The sequence below is a fragment of the Lemur catta genome, chromosome 1 (assembly GCF_020740605.2).
Source record: "Lemur catta isolate mLemCat1 chromosome 1, mLemCat1.pri, whole genome shotgun sequence".
Lineage (NCBI taxonomy): Eukaryota > Metazoa > Chordata > Mammalia > Primates > Lemuridae > Lemur > Lemur catta.
The window spans coordinates 39,160,881-39,182,676 of NC_059128.1; the positions used below are offsets into that span (position 1 = coordinate 39,160,881).

At 35.9% G+C, this 21,796-nt stretch overlaps 2 protein-coding genes across 3 annotated transcripts in view; one reads left to right on the plus strand and one right to left on the minus strand.

Moving 5' to 3' along the window:
• Nucleotides 1-1,821: 1,821 nt before the first annotated feature.
• On the minus strand, nt 1,822-21,139 carry AP5M1 (adaptor related protein complex 5 subunit mu 1). Of its 2 annotated transcripts, XM_045566613.1 has the most exons (9): nt 20,662-21,139; nt 15,499-16,144; nt 10,800-11,027; nt 9,301-9,440; nt 8,967-9,023; nt 8,508-8,593; nt 8,299-8,417; nt 5,366-5,462; nt 1,822-2,704 (listed from the first exon to the last, which is right to left on the minus strand). In XM_045566613.1, the coding sequence occupies exons 1-9, from the start codon at nt 20,733-20,735 to the stop codon at nt 2,634-2,636; spliced, it is 1,518 nt and encodes a 505-aa protein (XP_045422569.1). In that variant the 5' UTR covers nt 20,736-21,139; the 3' UTR covers nt 1,822-2,633. The 2 variants fall into 2 exon arrangements, with proteins under 2 accessions (XP_045422569.1, XP_045422573.1); XM_045566617.1 differs by lacking the exon at nt 8,967-9,023 and having other exon boundaries at nt 20,662-21,137.
• Nucleotides 21,042-21,796, plus strand: part of EXOC5 (exocyst complex component 5) — a 57,091-nt gene continuing 56,336 nt past the window's right edge. Inside the window, exon 1 of the mRNA XM_045566602.1 lies at nt 21,042-21,428. Coding sequence (XP_045422558.1) covers nt 21,402-21,428 — 27 coding nt within the window. The 5' untranslated portion in view covers nt 21,042-21,401. The remainder of the gene's footprint in view (nt 21,429-21,796) is intronic.

Consider the following 21,796-nt stretch of genomic DNA (forward strand, 5'->3'; position numbering starts at 1 on the left):
ATGTGACATTTGAATCAACTATTTAAAAAGTAAGAAATGCCACTACTGTAAGGGTATTGCCTCACTACTACATTGCTGGCTTTTAAAAAGTTTTAAAAAATATTGTTTGGTAAAAAATGGAGAAAAGAAGGGTTTCACCAAAATCATGAACCATCTTTTCTGGAGTTCATTCTCAGGAATTTAACTCTTGGTTTTTTAACATTTTGGGTTTACTGAAGAATAATTACCCATATGATAGACATCAGATTTCATAATCATATTTTGGCACTAAAAGGGAACTTAGCAATTTTGCGTCTAGAGTAGGTCTGACACCATCCAAATCTTTCACTGGAAGTAGTTGCTCATATTCACTGCAAACGCAAAGCATCTTTCAAGTTAAAAAATGCAAAGCATAGTTATCAAAGAAAATGAATAAAATCCATAGTGAGATAATTTTTTAGAAAATGATTGAAGTTTTAACCCAAGAAAGGACTCTTAGAGTGTCTTATAGCTTAGAATAAGAACATGTCAATCATGATTAAGCTTCTGGAATCGGAATCCCTTTGAAATGCAGCTGTTTCTTCTTTAATTGTGGCAGCGGACTCTGAAGAAAAGAAAGGTCCAGCCTTAAAGATGAGTAAGGAATACAAAATAGCTCAGGATTAGTTGTGGGGTTCAAAGGTCGCTAATTACACTAAGGAGTTCCCAGACACAGGGAAAACATTAAACAGGTCACCTACCAAACGGGAAACAGACTTTGTCTTCAGAAATTATCCTGAAGTGACAGGTTTCTAGACAAAATCAAAGGCATCACAGTGTGCCCAGCTGATCTCATTGGGATGAAAACCTGAATCGGTTTAGTTCTGTGGTGTTATGTTAGAATGAAATGGCAACAGATGGCATCAGGTTCCCCATCATCTCATCACTTTTCCAGGACTCCCTAGATTTTCGTCAGGTTTCTAGAAATGTCAAATCAAAGATTCACTGGTTTTTCTAATTGTTTATAAAGAAAGTTTTAGGGGATTATTATATTAAATCTCTGCCTACTTACTAGATAAATGCCTCCTGCTTACCTTTGTGTATTTGGTAAACATTTATACAATCAAGATTTCCAAACAGCTGCATTAACATGAATGTAATATATTAACTTTAGTGAAACATTAAGCTTTTTTTGAGTTTAAGAGAGATCAAATAACTCATGGGGAATGATACTTTCTTCTTTCAAAAGGACTACTGATTATCTATGATTAAGCTAGAATAACAAGTTAAAGTCCTGGTCAGGCAGTTATTCTCTTTTCTTTGTTACTTGAGATAATTTTGAACATAGAACCTTATGCCGTGATAATGCTTTGCAGAAAATGAGAGTTTGTAATGAGTAGGATTGACCTTAATTAAAAAATCATATTTCAAATCCTAAATTTATATGCACTATCCCTTCAAACTATCATAACTCTCTTTCAAGGAGTTAGCAGCTTTTTCTAAGCTCTTCCTTAGGAGACTCATTAAAAAATAGAACCTAAGATATAATTGAATTGAATATTAATTTGTAATGCATATTTTTATAACACTTCTAAATTCTGTTCTGTAAAAAGAATCTTGACATGAATTAAATTTTGAGGATCTTGAGATTTCATCTTTTCTTGAACGGTCACTTAAAGTCCAACTTGACAATGAACTGCTCTGAAAACAATGTGACACGTAATTGTAGAGACAGGTAGAGTATAACTAGACTGTTTCTGAAGAAATCAATAGAATGGTAATAAGAAAAAGACAGTGACAAATTTAAAGAGATATGCTATGTGAGACTAAAATAAGATTAAATGATACTCTTTACACACAGAATGGCTTCTGAATTTTTACCTGAATTCATTCATTAATGAATTTTAATTTAATAAAACACAAAAAGCAATATACTAAATTATCTTTAAAATTTGGCTGCAGACATTAAATGATCACAAAACACTACGCTCATCTTCGGAAGGTATCCCATCCACCTTAATATGCCTACTGACATCCTAAGCAAAATGTTATTGTAGTAGATTAACAAGCTTACTTAGAAAGTAACTCTAGAACAGAGATAAACACCTTGAATAGAATCATGCAGATCTTTATTAGTCAATAGGATAGTTCTGGTTAAGAACAGGTTACTATTTAAATAATTTTCCTTTGTCTCCATTGGCTGTTTCTTCAAAAACTTTATAGTTGTTTCTAACATAGTGACAACACGTGATAGTAGGAGCTTAGAACTGAGGTTTGGAAGAGCAAATAATTTTTATATTGCATGTCATCTGCATTCCATTGGGAGCAGCTGCCTGAATCTCTCCACTGAGAAGGAGCCTGACCCTTATCCAGGAAGGCTCATACAGAAAAAGGAATGTGATTGATTAGCAATGTCTGCCACAGAGGCAGAAGTCAACATGGTGGCAGGATGACCCAGGACTAGTCTAAAATAAGCCAAATTGACTCACTACTTTTTTGTGTTCTGACTTATACTGGCATAAAACAAAGGGTGAAAAAATTGGAGACATTAGCCTTTAAAATGTTCTTTCAGATTATATAGACTGAACACATTAAATCAAGTAAAATCATGATTTCATTTAAGCTATGTTACTATTATATAAATTCCATTTAAACATGAGAAAATACAGTAATAATCATCCATATGTTACTGGAGCAGGGGCTTTAGAATTCCAGATGTAATAATCAGAAGAAATTAGTTTCCGGTCTTAAAAAAAAGAAAAAGAAAAAGAAATTAATTATAAGATTATTTTACCTTAGCAAAAATTCAACAAGAGAGCAAAGTCATGATTTTTTGAAATTGTGGAATGTAATCAGTTCAAGGCAATGCTTTGAAATATTCATTTTAATTCTACTTTATCAAGGCTTTATTATAACTTTTACTGCTTTACAACAGTAAACATCTGACCAATCTATCTTCGAGCTTGTATAAAATATCCCTCATTTATGCCATGCCAAATCTGCCAATTTTATCCTCACATTTTCCTCAAATTCTGTTTCTTGTAAACCATTACTTTAACTTCAAAAACATTAAAAATTTTTTTATTGGTTTCCCTTTTGTAACCTCTTCACCAGGGTCCTGATTCTGGTCTTGCTATTCTGTACTCATTCGAAGTATCAGAGAGATAAATCAATAGCCAACTTTCCACCAACATTCTAAATAGGTTGCTTCACTGATTTCTTATTAATAGTTCTGATCGAATTTAAGCCTATTTAAAAATAGCTTTGTAACTTTGGACAAATGGCAACCTCTTTGAATAAAGTTTTCTGATTTGTAACATTGAGATTAATAATGTTCATTTGGAGCTAGACTCATGTAAATTCTTAGTATTATACATATATCACTAAAGATCTAATTCAGCCTTTTCTTCCTTTCTTCTTCATGCCCTTCCTCATAATTGAAAGAATGCAGGATATATTACCTTGTCTTTTTTTTTTTTTTAAGTTTGAGAACCTAGTAACATTGAGAGGCAACAGGCCATACTGTTAAGTGGAGAGGCTCTAGTGCCAGACTGCATGAGTTTGATTTCCAGTTCTGCCATTTACTAGCTATGACCCTAATCTCTCTGTTCCATTAATGCCCTCATCTGTAAAATAAAGATAACAACACTTACATAGGGTGCTGTGAGGATTAATGAGTTAATATACATAAAACACTTAGAATACTGCCTGGCACATAGTAAGCAATAAACATAAGCCATTATTATTTAAATTAGCATTATTATCACTAAACTATTTTCAGAACTAAGTTATATATTGTGAATATAGATTTTTATTGTCAAAATGAGGGCAAAAATAAAGGTTTTACACAGTTGTACAAACTGGTAGCCACGTTCTGGAAACTGATAGACAAAAGAAAGAAAAGACTGGTCATAATGATTTATTTAAAATGAGCTCTTTCATTCAATACATTTTGTATTAAGAAGCAGGTATATTACCAAGACTTTCCATCGTATGTTATGCTTTCTGAAAATTACTGCAATATGTTTAGTTAATATTAATAAAATACTTAAAATATTTTAGGTACACCAAAAGAGACAATGTATTTCCCACAGACAATCTAAAATATTGGTCTGTTGGCATTCAGTATCTCAGAGATACAATCCAAAATATTGGTCTATTTGCTTTAGACAAAACCACTGGCTTGTCTGTTATAGCCTTCATAAAAAAGCAAATGCATTATAAATACTCTTTTACATTTATGCTTTTAAAAAAAACAACAAAAAGTGATATAAAACAAAACTGAGAAAGCCTAGGGAAGTAAACAATATTGGCTTATTCCGGTTACATTACATAGAACTTATTATTGCCATTCACAATTAATTGCTTACAATTCTACAGTTCTAAGTTCTGTAATTCTCTTGAAACATTCAGGTACAGAGTCCTGTCTGATTCTTCCTATTTTACAGATCCTAATCCTTATTTTAAGAAATACTTATCTAAATATAACAGTTTTATAAATTGGGATTATTCTTATCTAAATATGTAATAGATTTATTCTCCTTAATATATGAGGCAAAAAGTTTCTGTTAAAATCTAGCTAACTTTATCTCATGCTAGCTACTTCTCTGTTCTATGTCAATATACATGTATTTGATCTGATTTAAATAACTTTCAATCCATTTATAAGTTGCTTTTTGTTTCCCTATATTTTCATTTATTTCTCATATATATACATGTAAATATATATATGTATATATATTTTTAAACCAACCAATAAACACACTGAAGGCAGGAAACATCTTTCTATTGCTCTCCGATTGGTAGAATAGAGAAGGCACTAAATTATGCTTATTGATTACATTTGCTAAAAATACTTTAAATTTTTAAATAATCACCATATCCAACATCTCCTGAATTCATACTATATGCTAAAACATCATGTTAAGTGCATGCAATATAATCTTTTTTAAATCTCATAACAATCCTAAGGTAAAGAACACTATTATTTCCATTTTATAGATGAGGAAACCAAAACTTCAAGAAGTTTACTAACTTGCCCAAAGTTACACAGCTAGTAAAACGTCTGAGCCAGACTCAAACCTCTGTCTGTCCAACACCAAAGTCCCTGTGACCCAACTCTAAATAAAACAGTTTATTATACCCAGAGAAAAACAAATCCAACTTTATACTAAAGGTCACCTCTATCTCAATCCTTGCTCACCCAGACCATTTTATAAATAGGAGAAGGCAGAAGACAGTGTAAAGTATACAAACTGTTATGCATGGTGGAATCAGGCTAGAATCTTATAAATCGAAATTACTCTCCAATTTCTAAGTTCAATTACATTATAATTTTTAGTTTAGGTAAATAACTGTGTAACACCATTTTAATTCCCTTAATTTATTCTGAATCCGTACAACTTACGTGCACTTATTTTTGGTTTTCCTGATGCAAAAACTTGAACTGAATGTTGATCCGCGTAACACCCAGTGAGTGTATAATCTAAGATCCTAAAATGAAGCTAGAAAAAGGAGAGAGATATATCAAGTTGAGGAGATTATGTAAAAAGGATGGTTACATTTTTTTCCCTTGACACAATTTTAGGGAATTTATCTCACACGGTTCACAAAATAAAAACCACAAGTATTAAACATGAATTGTGTGTGTGTGCAATCACATACATATATATATGAACACACACTTTCATCCTCTTTGCATTAGGGCCATTTCTTTTAAGTTTGTAACTTTGAAGTGCTTAACACATACCAGGCACTTCACTAACATGAACACTAATCCATACTGCAAGGTACCCCTTTTTACAAATGAGGAAACTGAGGTTCAGAGATAGAGGCAAATAGCATTCCAGCATATAAGTTGCAGAGATGGCATTTGAACTCAGACCTGACTACAAAAGCTGGTGCTCCTTCCCCTGTGCTGTCTAGTATACTGCATATTCTCTTCTATCCCTACAGCTATGTGGTTATGATATACTTCAGATCATAATTCTTTTACAGGCAGGAACAGAACATAATCACCTTCTAGCAAAACATGAAAATGTAATTACTAAAACAGAAATATCAGTTTACCTTGTGTTACCATGACATTCACATGAACTATAAAAAGGTCTGTTTTATGGAGCTCTAGTCTCCTTTTGCTGTGGTTCTCCTCACCTCTGCTGCTGAATGCTCCTGATTTAGCAACATCTTGATATCTTTTCCATACATTTTTTCCTCCTATCTCTCCCTTCCCTGCAAATTTTTCCCATTTCCTAACTGTTTCCTTTAACTGTGAAACTAACTGATCACAGGCATAGGATGTGATTTAGAATGTGATGTAACTTTCAGATCTCAGCAATGTTTTTCCCTATTGCAACTCAAATTATCTCTGATAGTAAAGGGTTTTTGCTTGCATGTTTGGTATAATTCTGAATGCTGGAAGTTATGACAAGGTTGATTTCCACTTGACTGAGATATTATAAAACTCATTTAGTCAATGAATGAATATAAATAGGTAATGCATGCCTTCAATGAGACTGTAACTGGTTAGGTGATGGAAATTAATAGAAAAATCATAACCCCTACCTTTGAAGGACATACAATGTGTTAACACCTCACATTTTTTCTAAAAGACATCTGAAGTAGGAATTTTTATCATAATCCTTAAAACAAAGCTTGTGGACACAGGTGAAGCCAAGGTAGAAAAAATGAATTAGCACCAGTATTCTTCTGACTTCACTACCACTTCTCCTGAATTGTCTCTGTGTATAGATTCCAAACTTACTTCTTTGGTTTTTTTAATACCATTCTATTTAGGTTTTCCTACTACCTTTCTGATCACTCCTTCAATTCTCTCATTGCTTTTTCTGAATCTTCCCCATATTTTGTCTTATCTTTTTCTGATATTATTTATTTCCACTGCCTCAACTATTTTCTTTCTGTGGCTAAATCCTAATTCCTTATATATAGGTGAGCTCTCCCTTGAGAATCAAGCTTTAGGTTTTTAGCTACTCACTGGTCACTGACATCGGGATATGTTGCTATTACCAGCAGCAAATATGATATGAAACTCATTCCCTCCCAACTTTCTCTATATCATAATTTTCCTTTAAGCATATTCATCTACTCAGTAAATACTTGTGTGCTAAGTACTGGACTAGATGTTTTGGACAAAACAATGCATGAATGAAATTCACATGTCTCTACCCTCTTAGAGCAACAAGTTTGGTTTAAATTACATACTTTTTTGAACAACACCATCTTTGACTTATGATTATTTTTAGCTCTTCATTTAATTAGTGGTCAAGGCTTTACTTTTATCATGGCTCTTGCAGCAGTCCCTTACTTTTTCTCCCTTCCTTTCTCTTTCTGCTGACATTACACTAGCTCGGCATCGTTAACTTATTATTACCATTCATCTGGAATATTAATACATAGCCATAAAATGCTTTGTCTCTAGTTTATTCACTCACCTTCCTCATACCCATTCCAGATTGATATTCATAATGTACCACTTTGTGGAAGACTACCCCCCTACTCAAAAAACTACAATTATCAACCAAAGGAATAAAAGTCAAATTCAAATCTTCTATAATCCAAACCAAAATTACCTATCCAGCTTCATATAGTACTACTGTTTCTAGTACTGGCTCCTAAGCATGCTTTGTTTATTCACCTTCAGTCTTTTACATCATTTCTTTACCTAAACAAATGTTGGTCAATCTTCAACTCATGCTTATCTAGGCCTTGGAGTTTTGCTTAAACTCATCTCCACTGCAAAGCTTACCTTGACCACTTGGGCCAGAACTGCTTACTCATTCCTTGAAACACCAAAAACAGTTAGCATTGATAAATTACTGATGTGCGTCATTGAAAAATCCCTAGAGGGCAAAGACTAAATCTCATATTTTTTGTATACAAATCTTGAATTTGATAACTAAGAACTAGGTAGAATTAGGCTAGTTGGGCTATTTAGGTTATACTTACCTGTTTCCCTTAAATTTTTTTTTTAAGAAACTGGGTCTTACTATGTTGCCCAGGGTGGTGTAGTGGCTATTCATAGGCACAATCACAGTGCATTATAGCATCGAACTCCTGGGCTCAAACAATCCTCCCACCTCAGCCTCCTGAGTAGCTGGGACTACAGGCATGTACCCTGTGCCCAGCTCCCTTAAATTTTTTTAACTATTAAGTGAAACAGAAAAGTGACTAATACCGAACAACCTAAAAAAGGACTTAGCCCAGACAAAAAGAACAGAATTCTCCCCAAATTGGTGGAAAACATTAAAAATCAACTAGATATAAGCAATTTAGAAACAAAGGAAGGGATTCTATTGTAGTAAGCCATATAAATAAGTTTACCTTTAAATATGCTGTACCTCCAATACAAATTGGGTCAAATGGTTGCTTCTCCTGGCTCCTGGCTCCAAAAGTTACAGTTCCAGAAAGACTAATTTCCATTGATTTTGGGAACTTCTGCCCTAAAAACACAAATATACCAATCAACTATTCTAAATTAAGTAGATTCTATAGCAAATTAAAAAAAAATCAATATACAAACCCTTGCTTACCAATAATCCAGACCAGTAAGCTTTTCTCTCTAAATACTTCAAGTTGGCCAAAACTAACTTTGTATTCCAAATGTGTAATTGGACCTCTTTAAAAAAGAAAAGGACAAAATAGAAAGAAAAAATAATCACAGATATAATAGTGTTAAGAGATTTAAGTTAAATCTTGTTACTGTTCCTTAATTCAAGGATAGCAGAGCTGTATTTAAGTTTGCATACTAGAACAGATAATGAATATTACATCTTCAAAAACACCACAAACCACATAAACATCTTTGGTGATGATATACATTTCATTATTAATTCTAAAGACAACTTAAAAATTATATAGCATGATTAATATAGTCACATGGGTTGACACAGCATTTAAACTATAATTTTATTATACATTTAGTTTGAAATATACTTTGAAAAGAACTATGCTGGAGAGTAAATGTAAAAGTGATGAGGAAGTAATCTTACAATTCACCAGGTCGTTGACAGTTGGGCTTGACTTGTATGCAGAATGAAGAGAAATTGCTAGAAATAAAGCCAAGAGTAAAATAACCCCTAAGGAAGCTACATTGGCTTAAGTTTATAATTAACTGGCAAGTTTAACCAGAAAAATGAAGACATATATATCAGCAAAGAGATTACCCTTATGACTATGTTTTGGTTCAGAATCAGCATTCATTTAAATAACACAAAATTAGTTTGAACTTAAAAATAAGGTAAATAACAAAGACAAATAATTTATTGTGGGGCACTGGGAATGTACTAAGACAGAAATCATGGCATCATGTTATTTTATTCCTACCTATTATAAAAAGGTATATGAGCTTCACAGAATTCAAAATTATTTTTCACACTTTCATGAAGTTTTAAATTAACTGTTATTCTTAGCTGTATTTCTTCCTCTTTCACTTGATAAAAACCCAAAATTGGTGGGACAGGGACCTGAAAACAAAGATAAACAAACTTTTATATAATTCTCAAGTTAATGGGTCTAAAATAGCAATAGTGAGAAAAGAGTCTTGCAGTAATACAGTCATTATATGTAGATATGCCTTTAATGACTCATGGGTTACTCCAAGTTGTTTTGGTAATAGCACTGATGAATCTATGTTCATTCTAAGAGATCTATATTCTGTTCTCAGAGACAAGAAGAGTGCTTTACAAAGGCATACAATATATTCTTGTCTCTACTCTTGCTTGTCCAGGCTCCCCTTCTCCAGGTTCTCTGATGTTCACTAGACATACTGATCATTGCCACCCTGCCCACAGTTCCCGCTGCTCCATTTGTACCTGTGACTCCCCCAAGCCCCCTAGCTCAGCAGCAGTTTGCTCCATTGGTCATCAATAACTGACTGAAGGGGAAACAATCTGTAGCCTGAGGTGAGCCAATCATTTCTTCTGATATAGGTGAAATAAGGCAAAGAGAGACTCTACTTATACAGTATAGATCCTAGAGCTGTAAGGTCATGTGCAAGCAGAGAAAGCAAGCTGAAAGAGGAGACTGAGAAGCAGAGAAGAGACAATGTGGATCCTCAGTATAGAGTGATTTTTTTCTTTTTCTAGTCCCAGTCTGACCTGGGTGTACTTCTTTTCTTATCCTTGAGTGACAATGAGATTGCCTGTTGCATTCTCAAAATAAATTCCCTCTACATAAGCTACCTTGAGTAGGTTTTTCCAACCTACTAATTCACGACTAGGACAAAAGACAAATGGTATAGTACAAAAAGGTTTAGGAGTCTAGAAAATTTGGGTTCAAATCCAGGCTGTGCCACTTAACAGTTAATATGATTTATGCAAGTCACTTAACTTCTCTGAGACTTTCCTCATATGTAAAATGGGGATAATAATACCTTCCTTAAGAGTTGTTAAAGGTACTGGAGAAAATACATGTAAAGTGCCTACGACAATGTCTGACACACAGCAGTTATTCAACAAGCAATAAATAGCTAATAGTAACATTATCTATTTGTAACTCAGGTTGCCTGGGATTAGAGGTATTTTATGTTCATGGTTAAAACCATGACTAAGTCATACCAGGATCTATCCTATGGCCATGGACTCCTTATTAGAGAACATTAAAAAAATAAATTCAATGACTTTGAAAACTATTTACAAATAGTTACAGACATTAGAGACAAGAGGTATCCTTTTCAAAGAACTAAATCTTCATTTTCATTCATCAATTATTGTCTGCTATATAACTCAGGAAAAGTTCTCATTTGGACCAAGAGTACAAATGATTTGTTTATCAACAGTATTTATAAAGATTAACAAAGTCTCAACTTTCCCAAAGTTGTTTACCTGGGAAGTGTAGTAGCATAAGTTGAATGACTCTAAAGGTGGAGTGAATGGAAATTTGTAAGGCCCACTAAATGCAGAATCATCCATTGCATCAATGCTACTAGAGGTCAGAATGGCAGAGTCAAGAGAAGTCACACAAGGATGAACTAAAACATCTTGAAGTGGAGATCCATTGGTGGGGAGACTCAGGCTGATGGTAACATTTGGCATGATTCCTTCTAAATCACACTGCAATATAAACAGAAATGGATATTACCAACATCTTAGAAGCAAATATCTGATTGGGGCTTTTCTGAATTTATCAAAGTCATTTTCCTCAACCTAATTCACTTTTCTCTCTAGGTACTGTTCTCCTTGCTTTCTATGTTCTGATTAATGGTTTTATCATGTTTCAGAGACCCCTATGTTTACCTCTAAAACTCTTAAAAAGATATTTTAAATCCACTGACTTCTCTTCATTTTCATTGCAACCACACTGGTACATGCCCTTACAATTTCTGTCACAGCCCTCTAAGCATATGTAGACTTGCATTTCTCTAATCAGTCCACTTTCTATCAATGCTATAACTATCTAAATGAAACAAAATTTTTGTTATATTATATCCATGCTCAAATCCTTTCAATAGCTCTCCTTTGGTTGTGTATTACTTTTTAAGCCTTTCATTCTTTGGCTCTCATCTACTTCCTTAATCATTTTCTACCCTGCAACTTACAGTGTAGACATATTGGATTCTTGCATTTCTTTGAATAAATCATAGTCTTATACTTCCATATACACCTCTGCATGTGCTATTCCCTCCAGCTACATTGTTCTTTTCTCCTGTAAACTCTTTCATTTTTCATGTCTTAGCTTATTTGATGTTTTGTGTGAAGCCTTACATTCCGTATTATCACCTCCACATTCCTTTGCCAGATAGAGAAACTCAGCATCTTCTTTCCTATGTGGTTTGTGTTATTTTGCCAATGGCAGGTACTCATGACAGATTCAGAGGGGAGAAGGTAAGGGGAAGCCCTTATTCTTGGGAGGTCATGGAAGCCAGATATCACAGCTTCACAGACCTGCCCTTGAGCTTCTACTTTAAGGCTGTAGTGGCAAGATGCAGCACTTTCACAAACCTTTCCTTGAATTCCCACTTTGAGGTTATAACAGACAGACATGGCAGCTTCTCAGACTTCTCTGTGAACTCTGGTTTCTCATCTACCCCAGACTCCAGATTTCCAGATTGAAGTAATTAGTTATTGTTTCTGGAAGGCTGCAGTTAGAGGATCAGAGACTTATTCCTTCAGCAGCTCTTAAGGAAGCCCTAATTACTATATTAAATGCCTTTACTACCATAAATTTATTTATTTTTAGAGACAGGGTCTTGCTATGTTGTCCAGGCTGGAGTGCAGTGGCTATTCACAGGTGCAATCATCATAGTGTACCACAGCCTTGAACTTCTGGCCTTAAGCAATCCTCCCACCTCAGCCTTCCCAACCTCCCAAAGTAGCTGGACTACAGCACTGTGCCCCACTTTGTAGTGGCTTTTTCTTACCCAACCAGACTTGATATAATTTATACATATCAACAATTTACATGTATGTGGGTTTGCACAACTCTAACTTGACATTTACCTCTATTAAAGTACTGTATCAAACTGGCTAATTGAGCCATATAAAGATTATTGATATGTTTTGTTTCACTAGACCTGCATGATATTTTAAGAGTTAGTGGAACTCAGGCGGTATAACGCTTAGCTCCAAATGCATTATCATATACAGAGTCTGCAGCATACATTAACTGTCAGCCACCTACAAGTGCTTGTCTGTTATATTTTTCTTCATATCTCTAGTGCCTAGCATATTTCTATGCATGGAAAACAATCAAAGAATGTTTGCTCAGGGGGTATCTTTTTCTAATTATGGACCCTACTTTTGTTTTTTTATTTCTAGTACGAATGTTTCACTTCTTTATATCTTATCTACTCCTTGACATGTGTGAATTCATGAATGTATCTGCTATACAATGTAAGCGCTTACAGAACAGACAGGCACTGTGAATAGTACCATGTACAATTAGTGCCTTTATAAGGTCTTTTGGTGGCAATTACAATAATGTCAATCACATTTAAAAATAAATATGCCAAATAACCTTACTAAAACTTACAAAAATATTTTAGTGTTTCAACTTTTAAACCATCTGCCACTTTCTATATGTGAACTAGTAGGAATAAAAAGTAGTTTTGTTTTTGATAGATATTTATAGAGATAATAAGTGAACATTAATAGCAAAGACTATTAAAATTTAAAAGTATTATTTATACTTATTAAATTATCCTCTAACAGTCTACCATTCTTAAAGGAGTCAGAAAAACAGAAATCATTATGGAAACTGCCAATGAATTATTCACTATCTGGACACCAGATCATGAGCCATTTACTACAGGATGAGGATATCCATTCTAAAAGGAATCTGTGTACTACCCTTTAAACCAATCTGGCATATGAAAATCCAGACGTTAAAACTACGAATTTTAAAAAAAACTAGGAATTATAAAAAAGAAGGCACCTAAGAGCTTATATCATTCAAAAATGAGAAAAGAGTCATGAAGTTGTATGACTTTTCCAAAGACACACAGAAAATTAGTGGTAGAGTGAGGTCTAAAACTTTAGTCCACTAGCTTTTGGTTCACCAGGTTTTCTACTAGAGTAAGATAAAATAAAGATAATCATTTCCATTTACAATGGGCCTCACAATAAAATTCCTTTAAATATTAAGCTCCTGAAGTACTTAAAAAACATTTGGCTAACAGTTATACTACTTACATACAACCTTAAAGAAACATTTAGTGTGTAGGTTAAGGTATACCTCCATCCTTTTTCTTTTTTAAGAAAGTTTTTTAAAGAAGAAAGTTGTCCATCATGATAATCTGTATCAGGATTAAGAAGAGGTATCAATCTGAAATTCCCATAAACAATAAAATAGAGTCAGCCTATCAATGAGCAGAGATATTTAAATATCACGATATTAACATATTCTCTGTTTATTGCCACAGAAATGGTGAGTTTTCCTATTTTTATTTCACTAAACTTATGAGAGGAAAAGAGTCAACTACTTTAAGACTTAAGAATGACATAATCCATGAATGCCTCAATTTTGGAGCCATTTACAATAGTTAATTAATAAAACAAATAACTGGAATTTATTTTTGACCATGACAGAAGTGAGTTTAACATAGAGACAAGAACCTTCAGTTCAATTTAGGGTTAAAAAGGAAAATAAATTTGTCAGGACTATTCTAATTCTCTGAAATCTACTTTTACCTACAAGATTTATACATAGCCATGCAACATTAAGTTTGATATATAAAATGTATATATTCGTAAGTGTAGAGAATAAAGGAAGATAGGAAAAAAAGACATCTGAGAATACTATTAACACACACTTGTAGAAAGCATACCTGGAGGATTTTTGATCATTATTCGACACGGTATTACTCACTGCTAACTGTACTGTTATTTCCATTGTCTTTCCTATTTTCTAACCTTAAACCAGAGAACCCTAAATCAACCTATTGACTTATTTAAACAAAATGAAAGCCCTAGGTCAGGTCAGGTACGGTGTCTCAGGCCTGTAATCCTAGCACTCTGAGAGGCTGAGGCAGGAGGATCTCTTGACCTCAGGAGTTAGAGACCAGCCTGAGCCCTAAGCAAGAGCAAGACCATGTCTCCATTAAAAATAGAAAAAATTAATTGGGCATGGTGGTGTGTGCCTGTAGTCCCAGCTACTTGGGGGACTAAGGGAGGAGGAGGCTGAGGCAGGAGGATCACTTGAGCCCAGGAGTGTGAGGTTGCTGTGAGCTAGGCTGACACCATGGCCCTCTAGCCCAGCAGACAGAGCAAGACTCTGTCTGGAAAACAACTAAAACAACAAAACAAGAGCCCTTCAAAATGATTCTAGATATCATGTCAGAGATTTGTCAATTTCATGCCTTCTAAAAAAAAAAAATGGAAAACAGGTGTGGCAATTTAAAAATATGTTCACAAATTCTTTGACACTACTCTTTGCAAAAGGTAGAACCTAATTCCATGCCCCTTGAATATGGACCACTCTTAATGATTTGCTTCTAATGAACAGAAAATAGTGGAGGTGATACTATGTGACCTCCAGTCTATGTAATAAAAAGAATAGCTTCTGCCTGTCTCTCCCTTTCTTTCTCTCAGAGAAAGAGGGAAGCCAGTCACCAAGTTATAAGGTCATTTAAGTAGCCTGTTGAGGAGGCCATGTGGAAAAGAACTGTGGCCATCCTCCAATAACCACCAACTTGCCAGTCATGTAACTGAGTTAGTTACCTTGCAAGTGGATCTTCCAGCCACAGTCAAATCTTCAGATGACTAACTGAAATCTTGACTGTGATCTCATGAGAGACTCTACACTGGAAGTTCCCAGCTAAGCTGTTCCTAAAGTTCTGACCCACAGGAACTATGAGAATAATAAATGTTTATTTGGGCGTAATGAGACAATTCATTACACAGCAACAGATAACTAGTATCATTGGTAGGAAATGCAAAAAGATAACTAAAATTTCACATGACTCACATCTAATGACTGATGTTTAAGACAAAAATCAAGAATGTTATTTAAAATACAGTTAGCAAATTTTACTTTTCTCCATATATGTTAAATGGTATGATAAACAAATAGCAGAGAAAACCTCACCTTGCAAGTCACTGTTCCAACAACTTGCCACGTATCTGCTATATCCTGTTTATCATATTGCATGGATTTTACCTTTTCAGTAATAGAAATAGACACTTGTGGTTTGCCTTTGTATGTTCCAGCTTTCCAGGCTGGCTGTTTCTGTGGCTGAGTCACAGAAGCAAAATGGATATTATCCAGTGCATTCTGTAAGTTGGCATCTAATATGGTACCAAATGGACAAGCCTGTAGAAGCAGGTCAGGCAATTGGCTCAATTTTATACTCAGCTCAGTGTCATTTTTTTGACCAGAGTAAAGAAAATCCTGTATCCCAAAAAGAAGTTCAAAGCCTTGTGAAATTCCACTGATGCTAATTAATGGTGGACGAGGGGATAGAGTCTGTTCAACTAGTGGAACACAAGCATATATCATGCCACTCTTCAGAAAAGCAACAACTGGCCAGAGTTCTTCACCTCCTATGGGGAGTCCATAGATAGATGTTTTATTGATGCGTGAACAGCTATCACGACTCTCCACGAAGTCCTTATCATCATCCAGTAATCTAAGTTCAAAGAGTAGTGCTTTAAGAAATGGACCATCTTCAGGAATAGACACATAACTTGCTCCATTGAAGACCCTGGCTCGTTTTTCAACAGTTGGATAACGTCTGCATTTTATGGAAACAGAAAGATTATTAATGATTCTTCTAAATAAAATAAAAATGAAAGAATTTTAAAAAAGTCCAGAACACAAGGCAAACAGTAACAATAAAACAAACAAAAACAAATACACACACCCACAAAAGCCAACAACCAAAAAGTATTATATTACATGTTAAGTTCCTACTGGCGTAACTGTTTCATACTTGGTATGTTAGCTATTATTGAAAATGTTTAATTCAATCTAGTTATTTAATTTTTTAAATAGGTAGAGTACATGATTCTAATTCAAAAATCCTTGTCTCTCAGCCACTGAGATTCTATCTTGGTCAGCAAGACGTAGATAACTAGACCACTTTAGGCCATCTTTAAGAATTTTTTTTTTCTGATTCCATCTTAGTAGAGTATGACCAAAGAAGTAGTTCAATTTAACCCTCCACAATTTTAGATTCATTAGTTGAGATGGTACAATTTTAAAAGGAATGTGCCATTCTACTTAACCTACAGTGAATAACAGACACCCTGAGTCTTCTGGCCAACCCCTACAAAAATACAGAAGATCATTTTAGTAACAATGGTTTATCTCTATGGCCTTGGAAGATACTATTAGGTAATAAAAAAAAATAAAATCTGAATAATACTTTATGATTTGCATGTTCTGGGTTGAATAATAAGTCACTAATTCATCCTTTTTCTCTTTTTTTTGAAACAGAAGATGCTTTTACCTATTTACTGAAATCTGTTATACTGTACTTTCTTAGTTCCAAAAGATGTGCTTTTCCCTATTCCTTCTCTTTCTATTCTACATTCCAGAAAAAAGTCATCTATTAGCTTATAACTTTTGAGTAAGTCACCTAACTTCCCTAAGCCTATTTTCTTATTTGTAAAATAAAATAAAGGGGTGGTAGTTCTTGTCAAGCGTTAAAAACATACCTAACTAGAACAGTTTTTTTTTTTTTTTTTTTTTTTTTTTTTTTTTTTTTTTTTTTTTTTTTTTTTTGAGACAGAGTGTCACTTTGTTGCCCGGGCTAGAGTGAGTGCCGTGGCATCAGCCTAGCTCACAGCAACCTCAGACTCCTGGGCTTAAGCGATCCTACTGCCTCAGCCTCCCAAGTAGCTGGGACTACAGGCATGAGCCACCATGCCCGGCTAATTTTTTTGTATATATATTTTTAGTTGGCCAGATAATTTCTTTCTATTTTTAGTAGAGACGGGGTCTCACTCTTGCTCAGGCTGGTCTCGAATTCCTGACCTCGAGCGATCCACCCGCCTCGGCCTCCCAGAGCTAGGATTACAGGCGTGAGCCACCGCGCCCGGCCTAGAACAGTTTTTTAAACTAATAAAATATTAATGTTTATTGACTTTTCAAAATAAAAACAAGAACGTATTCAAAGTTATTCAAGTATAAGTAAACCTCACTCACTTATATTCTGCTGCATCTTCTTGTTAAAGAATGGGGAAAAATTAGCTAGCATACCAGTTACAGCCAAGCAGGTAAATGCCATTTCTTTCTCTAAGTCTTGGATAGGAATAGGAGAGAACTTTGGACTAACTCTAGTTCAGTGTCTTATTCTCTAGTTAACTAAAGGATAATTAAAGTTCTTAAGTATAAAAATTTCATGACTGACTGTAAAGATAAGAAGTTAATCTGGGACCTTATACAATGCCTCAATATGTGCTCAATATTTTGTTGGATGACTCAATCTGTCATTTCAAATTTATTCTAGGCTTTTTCTAAAATAGGACTCAAACTTTAAATAGCTCTACAACTATGAGGTACAATACCAACCTAAGCCAGACTTAAGCTGATGCTATTACTATCTAGTCAACAAATCTTTAAACCAGGATCTAAACCAAGCTTTATTGTGGGAAATAAGTAGTTAGAGATGAGATCATTTGCCTTTTTAAATCTTAAATACCAGCCATTAGCCTTTGGCATATATATGGGTAATATGTCAGTGCATATCAGTTTAGCCCTAATACCAGCTCTAAGAGGTAAGACAAGTGAAAATAATAAAACTTAACTAATTCATTCAATGATACAGAATTAAAGTGAATTACTTGAACCCAACTTGCTGCCTCCATAGAGATGCTGAAAAGCAGCCCACGCAAACATATTTGAATTTTCCTGAAATATTACCCTGACCACAGTGGGAAAACATTCTGAAACCTAGACTGAATTTTTCAAGCAAATTATTTTTTTAAGCAATAAAAATCTCAATCTCTATGACACATTAAGATAATCTACAAAGCAACAGATATAAAAACAGTATAGTATTGGCATAAGAAAGACAAAGTAATAGAACTGAGATAGACCAATGTTTATATGGGGGACATAATACATTTTTATCAACAGCCCCATAAATTAGTGAAGAAATGATATACTGCTTGAAAGATGATGTTAGGAAAACTGGCTCACAGTATAGAGAAGAACAAAACGGGATTCCTACTTAGTACCATATTCAAAGATGGACTACAGATGGATTAAAGACTTAAATATAACAGATAAAATTATAAAGTTAAGATACTGTCGAAAGATATGCTTTGGAAATAATGGCAGAAAAGACTTCAACAAATTTCCAAAAGTGCTACTTTCATTGCATCAAAAACAGTGATTTCTGTTTAACCAAGAGCAAAATAAAGTTAACCGACAATGATAAATTAAAATATCTATAATATCTAAAAATGATATAGGACTAATATTAAACATACACAAATAAACAGGAAAAACCCAGCAACTTTCAAAGAAAAAAAGAACAGAAGATATGTACAGGCAATTTACAGATGAAGAAACTCAAAGGACTAACAATCATTGCTACGTAGAAAAATGCAAATAAAAAGATATCCTTTATTGGCAAAAATTAGAATCTAAGTGTTAGGAGAATGGAGACACAGGAACTTTCACTCATTGCTAGTGAGTGTGTAGATGAGTGACAGCATTTTGAGGAACTAATTATTTGGCAGTATTTAGTCAAAATCAGCATAGATTTGTCCCCATAGACCTGTCTGAGGATGTCTACTTCAGCAGTTTCTGATGGCTGAGAACTGCAGGCAACTTGGAAGGTCATTCCTGGGGAGGGGGATAGGTAAAATATGGAGGATGTAAACCACCATGGAGCACTACAGAGCATGTAGAAGCAACAGCTTAGATCTGCACTGCCCAATGTGGTAGACATTAGCCACATGTGGCTATTCAAACTTAAAATTAATTAACATTAAACAAAATTAACAATTGAGTTCCTCAGTTACACTACCTAGAGTTCAAAAGCTTAATAGTCACATGTGGCTAATGGCTATAATATTAGCCAGCACAGATTTAGAACATTTCCCCTTTCCATCATTGTAGAAAATTCTACTAGACAGTGCTGCTCTAGATGAACACAAAGTAACATGGATGCTTCCTGAAAACAGTGCTGAGAAATATGACAAAGGTAACAAAAGGAAATGAAGTCTAAAGCACACTTAATTATGCAATTTGAAAAATGCACAAATACATGCAAATAAAAGGATAACACCAAACATATAAGAGTTACCTGTGGGGGAGGAGGAGAACAGTAGTTAGAAATAGATAATCAAAGGGAATATATAAATAAAATGAGGGGTATCTTGAATGGGCTAATGGGGCTGATGAACCATGGACTAAAGAATATTATAATACTAACCTCCTGTACTTGAGGTCAGAAAACTATAACAAATGTAAACCAGGAATCTTGGGGGAAAATAGTAAACTCCAACTCTGATGCTTCAGTAACAAAACTGTTTAGGTTGCAAAGAATGAATTTTTCATATCCACATTGCCACCTGTTTATTTAAACATCCATCTTTACCTGCCTCAATCTCAATTCTATTACACTACTTCACCATAAGCTTTCCTCCGGGAAGAATAAATTGTTGGCAAAAAAGGATTATCAGTGGCTACTGAGAATAAAGGTTGAAATAGATTACTCGATTGCCACTCACATTTCACGAGTTATTGTATAGTTCTCTTTACAGAGTTATTTTAACAAAATAGGGCAAGTTCTAAAAGTGGGACCAGATCAACTTACATCAATGAAAAAGTGAATACAATCACTATCTGATGATTTCTAGCAATGACACATATTGATAAGATGAAAGTAACAGTTACACAGCTCAAGAAGTATTTTTCAATAGAATGAGTTAAAATGTTCTTGAATGATTTTATCAATGAAAGTACAAAAATCTAAAATGTTTAGTGCTCAATAAGTTTTCTTCCTTTCTCTTTGTCATCTCCACATAAATTCTAAGCAAGTGGAGTTCATTTTAAGATACAATAATGCTAATATTAGAAAACATACACTGTGGTGCTTAATATGTGCCAGGCATCAATTTACTTAATTCTCACAGCACTATGAGGTAGGACTACTAACAGAAGAAACAGAATTCTGTTAAGTAACTTGCCCGAGTCACGAAGCTATTCGTGGCGTACCTGGGACACAGACCATCACAAAACTATGCTACATCATCGACCCTCCCATCCTCCCTGAGAATTCAGACTTGTATTTACCTGGAGAATCTCACGGTGCCACAAAGCGCAGTTCTTGGTTCGTGACTTATGAGCCACACTGCCCGCTGGGCCATGGTAAACCGCTAAAGCATCAGCTCAGCTCATAACTAACGTCGCCACCGAGGAACAGCGCAGACCGGCTTTCTCAGACGAACTCTTACCAGAAGCCCCGAGCCTCATCCTACGCCACGCACTGGTCAAGCTCAGCAGAGACGCCAGCTCCTTTAGGCGAGGTGACTAAACCCTCTCAGTCACCCCCTCGTCGACACAGACCACAGAAAGTTCTAAGAATCCCCACCCAGAGCCTTGAGGAATTTACTCATCCCCAGCAACACCCGGACTTTCCTCCTCTAAGTTCTACTTCCGGGATGGTGGCCCGCAAGGATCAAAGTTTCCCATATAATCGAGCGACGAGCCTCCCTCCGGTTCGCCGGCTGCCGGCGTCCCTCGCCGGCCCCTCCCGACAGCCTCGCGGGCGCGCGCAGCTCCACTTCCGGCGTATGAGGCGGTGACAATGGGAGCGGCGCGGGCGGCGTCGGGAGGCAGCTGACAGGCGTTTGCGGCTTCGCTTCATGGCCGCTCTCCCGCCCCGCCTGGGCTCTGTGGGGAGTAGGGGAGCCCGTGGCGGCCTGGAGCCGGAGCTGGCGAGCCGAGCGGGGACCTGTGCGCGGCGCCTTTGAGGCGCAGCATGTGAAGCGGAGACGGCTAACAGTGCGGGGCGAGCTTCTCAGCCGGCCGGGATGGCTACGACGGCCGAGCTCTTCGAGGTGGGTCTGGCGGCTCTCCAGGGAGTGGCAGGCCCGGGGCTTGCAGGCAGCGAGGTGGGCTGGTAGAGAAGCGGGCGTTCGCCCGCGGCCCAGGAGAAGCCCTCGGAAGAAAGGTGCGAGACCAAAGGGGTGGGGTGGTGACTCCGGGGTCAGCGCGGGCGGGGCGTGAAATGGGGGAGGGGTGGCTTTGGGGCCGAGGTGGGCAGGTCCGCGGGCAGGGGAAGCCGAATGCCCGAAAGCCCAAGGATTAGTTTTGTCTGCGAGGGCGAGAGGCAGATGCTCTGAGGGGCGGGCGTTGGAAGATGTCTACTCCGGATGAATAGTGGGAAGGGCTGATTCAGAACGGGAAAAGAGGAGCCAGGAGCTCC